We start from the raw sequence: 12,244 nt of genomic DNA, 5'->3' as shown, positions 1-12,244 counted from the left end.
GTGCAGCTTGAGGTGGATGCTGTTCAGTGGAACAAAGCACTTTTGAACATGGTTGATTTTATTTAAAGTCAAGTTCAACAGTTTGATTGCTCAGGTATGAAAAGTCAAGATACAAAATTTCCACTGTTACAAATCGAGTCTTAGACACACAGCTGATGTCTCTCAGAGCTTATCAAAGAGAAAATGTTTTAGACAAACTATTACAAACAGTAGATAGCAGGCTCATAATGAATAATTTAAATACAGAACAACAAAAAGAATCTGAAATCTTAACAATGGAGAACATCTGTCTGAGTGTAAAACATACAAACAATAAATATTAGACCAAAAAAAAGACGTTCATTCCAAAATGAGACCACAACCATTGGACTGGACAGCTACTGTAACTCAGAGATGACAAACAAGTGCTAATGGGACATCATCAGTGTTTTAAGTGTTAAGACTCTTGCTTACAAAGCAAACATTTGAGACAATTTAAGCATCTGTATTTTTGAAACTGAGTAAAGATTTCTTTCTAGCTTGGATGTGCTGCATTTTGGAATGAAGACATTAAAATACAAAACAACAGCTGACCTTTACCATTGCACATCACCCTAAATGAGCTGGAGAAAATACTGTGGGTTATTATGTCTAAAAAAAACAAACAAAAAACCCCCACTATCTCTCTCTGCAGTTCTGGCAGAAAAGGCTGTTTCCAAAAACAAATTATAAAAAAAAAAAACACCCCAAAATGAATGTAACTATTCTGATGTACATTGAGAGAAAAAGCAAAGCGGTAACTCATCTGAATCTACAGTTGATAACAGGACTGCACAGTATAGAGAAAAATGTATTTGAATATGAACTTAAATGCATGCACATTTTAAAAATGTCAAATCAGTGCTTGAATCCTTAAAAACAAAACTGATGGGTACACTTAAAACAGACAGGTTCCTATATCTGTTTAAAAAAAAAAAAGATCAGTACAAAACAGGATGTGGTAAATCTAAGGAAATTCAAACAGACAGAAGCTCTAAGTTTGTTTATAGTCCACTTTCTGTTAATACACACTGAGACTTCTTTTTTACTGTAGTGTGGGTGCCGCAGAGCCACAGCACAGATCCACACAGGCGACTGAAATGTCTGCACACTCTGACTTCTGTGGGAAACATTATTTTGTCTACTGTTCAGCTGCGTGCACGTATCTTGTAGCGGACAGGAAATGAATGTACTTTTTGTACAAGCTGCTAAGTAAAGCTCTGCCAGCATCACTGAACTGTGTGGACATCAGAAGTTAAAATTTTTGAATTGGGACACATTTTAAGGCCTAAAAGTCTCACTAGCAGCCCCTAGAGGCCAAGCTGCTCCTGAACACCCAAAAATTCACCAATCACCATTTTCATAAGCCTCAACTTTCACTGGTCAGTGCTGGAAAATAATACTAAGTTACAATAATAACAATGGCTTTCTCTAGTAGGTAATCAGGGATTCTGCACAGTAATAAATTAGTTTAGCTCTGAAATAAGTTTGAACACAAGTCAACATAAAAAAAATGTAAGCAAAACTCAGTCCTGTAGCATGAGACACAAACACATCTAGAGTTCACGAGACTTTTCCCTACCTGTATTTAGTGTAAGTACCTTTCCCCCTGTGGGACCTGCTGCTTGTGTCACTCGGCAGTATCAGACAGAAACACCAACACTGCACATGCTAAAGGACACACAGATCTAATAGGAAACTGATGAAGAGAACATGTTGTGCTTTGCTCAAGCAGCAGTGGCTCTGACTCTTTGGTTTTTCTATCTAAACATGGAGTGTGTTGAATGATAATGGTACATTTTTGCTAGTTTTCAAGTACTTCATATTTTCACCACAAACAACTTTTAATAGTTTGGAAATAAAAGCAGAAATGATCGGGCTCAGCAGGTGTTGTTGTTGAAAACACATGCATACTTTTAGGAACCGTGCAGAGACATCTAAAACATTTCATTTTCCCTTTTAAGGTCATTTGACTTGATTATTTACTGGAGGAAGCATGAAGGCAGTTAACCTACTTTTCAAAGAAGGAGTGTTATCGTAAACTGGAACTATGTTCAACAATGGCTGGCTAAGAAACCTTTAAAAAGAAGTGAATCAGCTGTAACCTGGGGGATTCTAGAGGGAAAACAACTTGAATACATGATGTTTCATTTACAGGCACTTACAGAAACGTGATCTCTTTATAAAAAAGAAAATGCTACTTGACCAGACGAGATGATTTGAGTCGTCTTTTCTGCAGCTGCATCTTTTAAAGTTATGTAGATCTGAGAGCAGTTGAATTCTGGAGATAGTCGTTTGCACAGTTTCTGTGTTTTGTTTGTGAAAAAACATTAGTTTCAGCCACTGTGACTGTCTACATATGATCAACCTAGAGGTCCCGTTTCATGTTAACACTCGACATGTGTCACCTCGCACCCTGGAGGTCACAGGTCTGACTCTCCTTTACAGAGACTCACAGGTCAGGTAGACTGAAGACACTTGCAGGTGAGACTGTGTCCATCTGCGGTGACACTGAGATGGACTGAAAGCTTGTCCATGGAGTCTCCCTGCTTTCCATCTGTGCATGCTGGAATACACTGCAGCCAGTCACTAGCCTAAAGACAGCAAGAAAAACAGTTTAAACAATGAGAGACTGAAGGAATACAATGATCATTACTCAGACTGCAAAACAAACCTCATGTAAGAAAACAACTGGGGCCTAATTCAGTGAGGATCACTGTGAATGAGAACCAGTACAACGATACCAAAGCTAAAAACTTTAGTATTTGTACGGAGATTTTGCTTCCTGTTCCTGTTGCTTCCTGATGAACACAAGTGGTAGGACACAAAGTGAGACAGGAAACATCACCGTTCATCTACTAATTGTCATATTTTTCTCTCTGAAATGTTTTTTGCAGTCATGGAAGATCTCTAAGAAATCAAACTATTATATGTCTAGACTATTGTGGGACTAAGGACAGTCTAAAATATCTTCTCATAGCTTTAACGTAAAGCTTACAGTTTAGCGGAGTCAAGGATCCCAGCGTGCAGAGCAGCGTCCTAGGTGTGTTGGGGGGCGTCGGGGCAGGGCTGGCTGTGCCTGTACGCCATGATGAAGCAGGATGACTGGTGCCACCAGTAAAACATCAGCACCAGCAGCAGGTGCCACACCTGGTGACTGGAGCCCAGGTAGTTCAGCTGACCTGCAGCAGCAGCAGCAGCAGCAGCAGCAGCAGCACAGAGATAAAACCAGAGTCACTGAAAGATCATTAGCGATGTAGAATATAATAGTCTGCACTGTACGTAAAAACATTTCATCTTTAAACACTGTTGATCAAACTCACAGCTGTTTGAGACGCCTTCCCCTCCAAAAATAAAACTGGAACCATTCCACTGCTTAGTATTACAATATTGGTCATTTCTGATCAGCTATAGAGCTCTAAGTCGTTCCACGCTGTGAGTGAAGAACAGAGCGACTGAGAGAAGTTGCTCTGGACGAGAGAGGAAATGGAAAAAGTGTCTCACCTGGGAAGTAGCGTTCAGGAACTTTTGAAACATAGAAAATGAGAGCCAGTGCAGCGATGAAGTACATGCCCAGGACGCGAGGAACAAAGGCCTGCAGGGAAGAAGATTTATTTAACCGATGTGTTTACAAAATGAGCAGCAGCTACAAAATACCAACAGCTCAGCAGCTCAACTGATATATCAACAAATATCAACTGATGCAACAAAACACTATCAAAACATCAACTTCTATCTCTGCTACATGAATTTTGAGTATAAATAACAAAGACAGTTATTAGAGGGGCATGTTGTCTGAGTCGATTTATCAGCAACAGATGCTTTCAGAGACCGACTGTCGGTACATCTGAGAAGAAAACTGCACAGATATTATTACAGTTATTGAATGAATGCACATTTTCCTCTACGATTTCAGCTTGTAGATGAACTTGGGTTTCCATATTAAAAGCTTCACACAGCGAACACTGTGTCACCGCTGCGAGCGTGCTCACCTGGACGAGCTCCGAGGAGAAGCCTCCGGTGATGCAGATCCAGTGGACGGTGGGGATGAGGCCGTATCCGGCCACCGAGCAGAAGATGAGCGAGCGCAGCTGCTTCCACTGCTTGCTGAGGTAATGAGGGTGGATCTGAGCGAAGAAGACAGCCAGGATCATGGCCAGGACCGTCACCAGGTACACCTGCCGCCAGTACTGCAGAGACAGGAAGGTCAGAGGTTAAACCACACACTCCCTCCCTATTCACAGGTAGCACACACACACACACACACACACACACACACACACACACACACACACACACACACACACACACACACACACACACACACACACACACACACACACACACACACACACACACACACACACGCTTCTCACATTCCCCATACAGTCAGGGCATTTCAAGACAAATCTCTGCGATTTGACCACCAAAATCTAATCCGTCCATCTTTGAGTCCAAGTGGATGTTTCTGCCAAATTTGAAGAAATTCGCTGAAGGCGTTTCTGAGATATCACGTTCAAAAGAATAAGACGGACGGAAGGACAAGTCAAACTCAGAATGTCTCTGATCACGACAGTCACCAGCATGGAGGCTTAAAAACAGAGCTGTTCAGCAGTGTGAGACAGTTAATGCATTAAAAGCAGATAAAGGGCAGCAGGAGGAGATAAAGGATCAACAGGATGATTTTAAGGCAATTGAAATGTTCACTATGGCATAATATATATAATATTACACATATAACATATATAATGATTAACTGAAAAAATAAGAAAGATGAATAAAGACTAAAAATAACTGCTGAGGCCATAAACTCCTTTCTTTCCCCTGAGGATTTGTTTGTTTGTCAGTTTCTCCCACTTTCTTTTCTTCTTGACACCTAATGTTGTCTGATTTGTTCCATTTCATGTATGGGTTCATTTCATTCGCATACGATGATATAACTAACCTCCTCGATAAAACACTGAAGATCTACACATGTGCTAAAAACAGTCTCCAACTGATCGCAGCCACGGCGCTCGCTGTGACTTAAACTTCTATAAGTAACTGTGCACAGTCTGGACAGCCTCGTCTCAGTCCCTTCTGTCCATTTGTGTGGATGCAGGCCTCCGTCCAGTCACACGTCCTCATGTAACGAGTCCTGCTGAATTTCACAGTGAATAAATTTGCACCAGGAACAAGGCCCCGCTCGGCTCCAGCCAATTTTTTTAAGCTCTTCTCCTAACAGACACCATGTTCTCTCCTCCAAATCTGCATCTAAAAGACTCTGACGAGACAAGAGTTTGAATGGCTAAATATAAAAATCAGTTTTTCTTTAGGGACTTGGCTTGCCATCGGAGTGGAGCCACCCAGAAGCGGAGCCCTAGTCTTGGCAAGGACGGGGGGCCCCTTCGCTGAGACAGCTCCCAGACTTGCGAACGTCATATGGTGGGGAACAGGAGTGACGGACCGCTCCGTGAACGCAGCCATCTGGTTTGGGCTGGAGCAGATTTCAGCTGCGTTCTGGGGGCAAAATAACCCGGCGCTTCCAATATGCGGGGGAAAGCGAACAGTAAGGAGCACAGCCAAATACTTCAGGAGTAAAAAAAATAAATAAATAAATCACAGAAAATGAAAAGAGAAGCAACAAGGAAAGGAAAAAAAATAACACGGTGGTGGGCGGCTGGAATAAGGAACTGAACAGGCTTGTGTCATCAGAGGCTGTTTTCCAAACGGCGAGCGCAGCAAAGGTGTCGTGTTGCTTATTCACCAGGAACAATGAGTCAATCAGCAGAGCCAGACTGTGGGCTCTACTTCAGCTTTATTCAATTACTGCTTCTCGGGCCGAGGATTTGAGCTAAAAGTCTCCAGGGAGGACTGTGGTTAGACGTTAAAACAGCGATAAGTGCAGTGAAGCTCACAGAAGCATCTTTACATTACCTATAATGTGCCTGAAGGAGCAACGAGTGCAATGATAAAATGATCCTTGATTCTCTGATTACCAATGAAGCAAATAGGGCAACACTTCTTTGGTACCAAGTGAAATGTGTCTGATCTGTATCAAAAACTGTTGGGTACCAAAAAAACAGGTCAGATCCACAATCTTGTTAACATATTCTCTGATCAGACAACTCTAAATCCTAATTTTGTCATTTAAAGTTCATTCTTGATCCAGGAAACAGCAGTCTGACAAACTTATTCTCATCAAAGGGTCCACTGACTCTGTGTTTCCAAAGCTCTCGCCACACACTCCGTCCACAGAGGAAGTCTGCACAATGTGTCTCAAAGCCTCAGAAACACCAAATAAGCGGCAGTCTGATTCCAGACATCTAAATCACTGTACACATCTCAGTGTGTTGTGCTCACAGGCAGCAGTTTCTCCAACTGGAGAAAGAACTGACCAGTCAGAGCTTCGAAGGAGGGATCAACAAAGTCAATGTCGTCTTACTGCAGAGCTTGCTGGCAACTCAACTACACCCATGCAAAATAACAACAGAACAATGTCGACAAGCACGGATGAGACTGATGCAACAGTAACTAAAATAACAGCTCTTAAATTTCAAGATGTCCTGAATGTTTTGGAATTTGCTGCTTCAGCAACAGTTATTTACTTACACTATGCATCTATTATTGCTGATGAGAAACCTCAATTTTCCCTGTGTGAGATTAATAAAGTGTTTTCTGATGTGACGTGACCTGTGTCTATCAAATAAAACAAACAAATAGATAAATAATACATAAAGTCCCTACACTGGCATGCAGATACTGGAAACAAATCAGAGAAGTGACCTGCAGGCTGAAGATGAACTTACATTATTGCAGTAGAAGGTGTAGAAGACTCCGGGGACATAGCAGCCCAAAATGCCGATGGAAACCCCGGCGTAGTCCAGCGCCATCCAGCGGCGGCTTGTCTTCTCCGAGCGGTGGCAACAGAACAGATGATAACCGACCGAACACAGCATACACAGCTGAAGATGGAAAGATCCAGAGGAAACAGCAAGGGGAGAGTCAGGCATTATCACAGCAAAGGATGTGATACGCACACCAAGATAACAAGTAGAAAAATATTTATGATTTAACAAGAGGTGTCCTCACCATTTCATCTCAGAATTCAGCCTTTTTAATAGACTTCTTTTTTTATTGGACTTGAAGACTCTTGTTGTCAAGCTTAGTCCAGCCAAATGCTGGACTGATTATTTTTGTATTTGTTGACAATAACTGCCAATATTTTGGATCAGGTCTAATGTCCTTCTGTAGCCACTCAGATTAAGGTAACACCATGCAATTGCCACATATTCAGTTTCCAAGATATTTGGCTAGTTTTAAATCACCACACTGCTCAACACAAGGAGAAACCGTGTAATGCAGCCTGGAATGCATAACATAATGTAAGATAGGCCCTGCTGAGGTGAACCTCACTACACATAAGGATGACAGAAACATATATTTTGCAATTAATGTTTATTCATTTTTATTGAGCATCATTGAGCAACAAATTGTTAGAATCTGTTCCCAAAAAGTGACCTTGTATGAGTTCATGCTTTGTCATTAGATCTTTAATAAATCTTTAATGTGCAACTTTCCACACCGTTTCCAGAGGTGAGATGCTTTAAGTTTAATGTGTATTAATGACATCAAAGATGGTAGTTGTGTTCAATCCTACAGCACTGGGAAAAGCTAAACTATCGACCTGATGTGACACCACAGGCTCAGCCACTCCGGGTTTCTTTTCTCTATGTTGACAACTACTTTAGAGGCAGCGCTAAATGAACAGATCGAACCCGACAAGATGATCAACGTCTGAGTGCTGCTGCCTAAGGAGAGGCACTATTACTGAGCTGTTGCATTTTAAAATAGTCCACCACGCAGAGGGATTTATCAACACTCCATGAAGTAAAAAAACAAAAAACCTTATGCATGCCAGCTTTAGTCTCAACCACAGCACAGCCTCACTGTAATATCAGCTAAGTAATCTACTAATGGGTTTAACAACCCACCAACTAGTCAGGATGTAGGACGACATCCTAACCAGACATTTCTACCAACTGTCGCAGCTGAAGTAAGATGGGAAACTTGGTCCTGTACCTGGAAGCAGAAGAGTCCGATGGAGTAGATGACGTAGTCCTCTCTGGAAGCACCGACGGCCGGCAGCACTGAAGCCATGTTGTACACCCCGACAAAGAAGAAGAGCAGGAAGCCCAACAGATGGCTCCAGATATTCACTGTCTCATTGGACAAAATGAAGAGGCTGCACAGAGGATTTACAAGGATTTAGAAGACGAAAATGCTCATTTAAATAAAAAAAAAAAAAAAAAAAAAAAAAAATATATATATATATATATATATATATATATATATATATATATATATATATATATATATATATATATATATATATATAAATATATAAATGCAATAAAGCCCTTAGCGTGAAATATGCAACAGCTAATTTAAAAAAAAAAATCCCTGATCTGACCTCTGGATTTGACTCTGCACTCCGGCCTCCCTGAAGAGCGGTCAAGATAAATAATAAAGTACTATAAATAATAACCTACAGCTAATCACAAACATTATCACACAACAAGACTATTCATCACTGTAGCCACGTTGATGCAGGCTTGGACTAGGATTTGACTGTCTTCAGTATGTCTCTGTTTTACATACTGAAATCCTGCTGATCCCCTGTTCTGTCCTCTGCTTCTCACCTTTTGATGCACAGCCTGGAGGGCAGGTAGGCTCTGTATCCATCTGTGATGTAGGGGTTCTCCCTCAGAAACAGTGGGATCTGCTCGTAGGTGTACAGTCTGATACCTCGGGGCACCAGCACGGGCCAATACTGATAACCTCCCAGCTCAATGTAGTGAGAAGGCTGGGTGCTCTTCTGGAGTTTCTGAGGCATGGCTGAGCCCGAGGACTGTGCTTTAGTCAGACCTGAAGCTGTGAACAATAAGTCAGACCCATTTAAGGCTTCATCTTACCTCACACGTCTTATTATATAGGCACGATGGCTGTGGTTTGTAAGTTTGTACCAGCTAATATGTCACACCACTGTCCAGTGGAGCAGGTATAAGGTGTAAGTGACCCAACAGTGACCCCCAGTGAGGAACATAGCAATAATTCACATCAGGCGAAACCTAGTTTTCTCTAAATATCTCAATATATCCAGATTATCTGTATTTAAAAAAAACCAAACAAAAACAAAACTAGGCGTGGTAATAACTGGTAGCTAACATTAGCGGGCCGCTGTAAAGGTGCAGCCACCGATTTATCTTGCATGTAATCTCATGTTACCTGCATTAACTAAATTCAGCTTAATTAATACCAAACTCCGTTCAGTAATGCGGCAATTTTCGACTTTGTGTCCTAACACATGTCCCCTGAACACAGTTCAAAAGTTTTTAAAGAAGCCTCAGGATCCAAAGTTTACCTCAACAAGCACTGTGTACACCAAACAACACTAATCGATAACGTTTACATTTCTACAAACGATCTTATTCCCAGTCTTTCCCGACCGATTCAGCAAATGTTATATTAGCGGGTAATGTTGAACTGCAGGGCTGCGGTGGGCATTGTTTTACAAATCATTGAAGTGTGATTTTGTTGACAAACAAGCAAGCACATTGTTTTAAGCCGGCAAGACCCAAACAACCAACTGAACTATAAACTATTTTACGTTAAGTCTTACTATTTACATAAAACTATCTTTAACCAAGTCAATCTTAAAATAACAGAATTTTCAAAGCGGTTTCGCAGCCAGTGGCTAATTACAGCTCGAGTCTGCCTGAACAGGCTACCAGAGGCTAGCTAACATGCTACTTTATTTAGGGCCAAGAAACGACAAACTCACCTTTCAACTTGGTGTATGTGCAGTTTGTGCCATTTTGGGGTTTGTAATACGCACTTCGCATCTGTAAACATATACTGATATTAATATAAAAACAATACAACGCAGTAGTATTCAAGTTTCGGCTACAACATCTTCCAAATCACCAGATACGTCATCAATTCTGGACCTCTCTACTGTGCCCAAGGACTGCCTGAGTAAAAAGAACAGACATACCTGACCATGCAAGGTAACGGGCCAGACATATTTTGTTCGTTTTTTTTTTTTGTTTTTTTTTCAGGCCGACTGAGCAAACGACCGAAGACCGTGCTGTTAAACGAGTTTGACAAAGTTCTTAAACGGAGATGCGATTTTATTTATTTAACTACAGTTTAAAAGAGTGAGAATGAACTTTCAGACTCTACTTTTTCTCAGATAAAATGTATTGAATGAATAATAATAATATCAACAAACCGGGATCTGTACCCAGCACACACACACACACACACACACACACACACACACACACACACACACACACACACACACACACACACACACACACATTATAACTAATTATAATGATAACAGCTGGGTCGAGTCAGCTTGAATTAAAGTCATGAATCAGTTTTTCAGCCTCTGTCCTGGGATCCGACCCGGTACCTACCCGGAACTTTCCCGGGACTTTGCCGGTAAATAGTGCGTTAGCGCAGCGGTCCCCAACCACCGGGGTCTTTGGTACTGGGCCGCACAGACAGACTGAACAAAAAATATTTTATTGATCAGAGTCAGTCAGAGGCAAATTATTGCTCTATGTAAAACCGGTCCCTGGCGCAAAAAGGCGACCGCTGCTTTATGCCATGTTCCTTTAACTTGCTTGTTCTCACCGCTGTGGTGAAAAGTGCAACAGTAGTACACAGCATTATTGTTTTTAATATTAAAGGTGCAACGTTTCTGACCTATAACCTTTTTCCAGATTGTCTTACATGTTGTGTTACTCAAATGTTTATCCACCATTCTTGCATTTTTTAGACAGTATACAGTCAAAAACTGAGGGGGAGAATCAGCAAAAGGTGCCTGTCCAGGTTTGAACCAGGGTCAATCCCATAGTTTAAAATCTCAGACTACCAGGTCACTCCCAGATCAATTTAGTCTTGTGTTTTAATACTTTAAAGGGGCACTCCACTAATTACTAATTGCATCTTACTCATCACTAGGAGCACTAACAGCCATATAATGTCCAGTGTTTAGCCCTGTAGGCTTCTTTGAGGTTCTCATCCTTTATAAAATATGAAACCTAAAAGTGTGCTGGGATATGCAGTCATGGTGTGAGCCATGTTAAATGTAGACTATTCTCAGCTCTCCGTCTCCTGGCTGTCATCCTGCTGCATTGTGCCACTGTGTTACATCCTCCTGTCACTAACTGTCATCAGGAATCCTCATCAGGGCGAGCGTTCGCCACAGACCTCTCAGGTGTGAGAGATGTTGGAGGATTCCCTCAGGAGGGAAGTCACACTCCCTCCGCTGTTTACACCCCACTTTAATTGCCTCATTCTCAACTGGAAGTGTGTTCTTCATTATCGCTTCTAATACACCTCTCAGCACATCCACTCTGGCAGAGCGTCAGCTGCCAAGTTAAGATAGTAGCTCGTGCACGGAAGGGCAAACAACGGCAGTCTCCTGCTGCTGCAGTCGCTGCTCAGTTATTAATTGATTTTGTAGGCTTGCAGTTGGCAGTGATTTGCTACAAATGATTTTGGTAGTAAAAGAAGCTGAAAACCTGCAACTCGTGGAGGAAAATTTAAAACAGGTCTTTTCCTTCTACTTTCTTTTCCCCTAATTTTGAAACCGCTGTAACCATTTTTCCACTTTGTTACACACTGACTTCAGCTGTTTTTTGCTGCCATCTTTTTCAGGTAACCAGAGGCCAAAAATCAAATTCTGAGCGATGGAAGAAAGAAGCAGCAACCACGATTGTCTTTGTGGTCGACAATGTCACGATGAGGACATCATTACAATAAAGTCTAGTGGGTCCAGCAATATGAACAGAAGATCAGACAGTTTTGTAAATAAGCCAAATGCTGAACCATATTTTTGGACATGAATCCAAAAATGAGCACCCTAAATGTTGATAATAATCCCTCATTGCACAGGAAACATTTATGTTGAATCAAGACAGCAGCCTGTAAACTGTGATGGATGTTTTCAGGGATTACAGCCTTATTCAGAATGAGTGCCACACCTAAGAAATGAAAACCCAGATTGTATTGAAATGGAATTTTCCTTTAAATATTAAAACCTTAATGTCTTCATGGAAATAATTTCTTGATTCTGTATTTAAAGGAATTGTTCAACATTTGGAAAGTATGCCTATTCACCTGGAGTAATGGTAAAGATCAATACCACTCTCATATCTTTGCATTCAGT

At 41.3% G+C, this 12,244-nt stretch overlaps 1 protein-coding gene across 1 annotated transcript; it reads right to left on the bottom strand.

The window, feature by feature from the left end:
* Window positions 1-40: 40 nt before the first annotated feature.
* Window positions 41-10,003, bottom strand: paqr3a (progestin and adipoQ receptor family member IIIa). The gene is made up of 8 exons (XM_070963742.1): window positions 9,842-10,003; window positions 8,700-8,931; window positions 8,080-8,242; window positions 6,807-6,962; window positions 4,011-4,208; window positions 3,523-3,613; window positions 3,017-3,200; window positions 41-2,612 (listed from the first exon to the last, which is right to left on the bottom strand). The coding sequence occupies exons 1-7, from the start codon at window positions 9,900-9,902 to the stop codon at window positions 3,058-3,060; spliced, it is 1,044 nt and encodes a 347-aa protein (XP_070819843.1). The 5' UTR covers window positions 9,903-10,003; the 3' UTR covers window positions 41-2,612; window positions 3,017-3,057.
* Window positions 10,004-12,244: the final 2,241 nt, after the last annotated feature.

Source organism: Chaetodon trifascialis, chromosome 6 (assembly GCF_039877785.1).
Source record: "Chaetodon trifascialis isolate fChaTrf1 chromosome 6, fChaTrf1.hap1, whole genome shotgun sequence".
NCBI classification, from domain to species: domain Eukaryota; kingdom Metazoa; phylum Chordata; class Actinopteri; order Chaetodontiformes; family Chaetodontidae; genus Chaetodon; species Chaetodon trifascialis.
The sequence above is the reverse complement of the archived record's forward strand: the minus strand, read 5'-3'. Positions and strand labels throughout refer to the sequence as shown.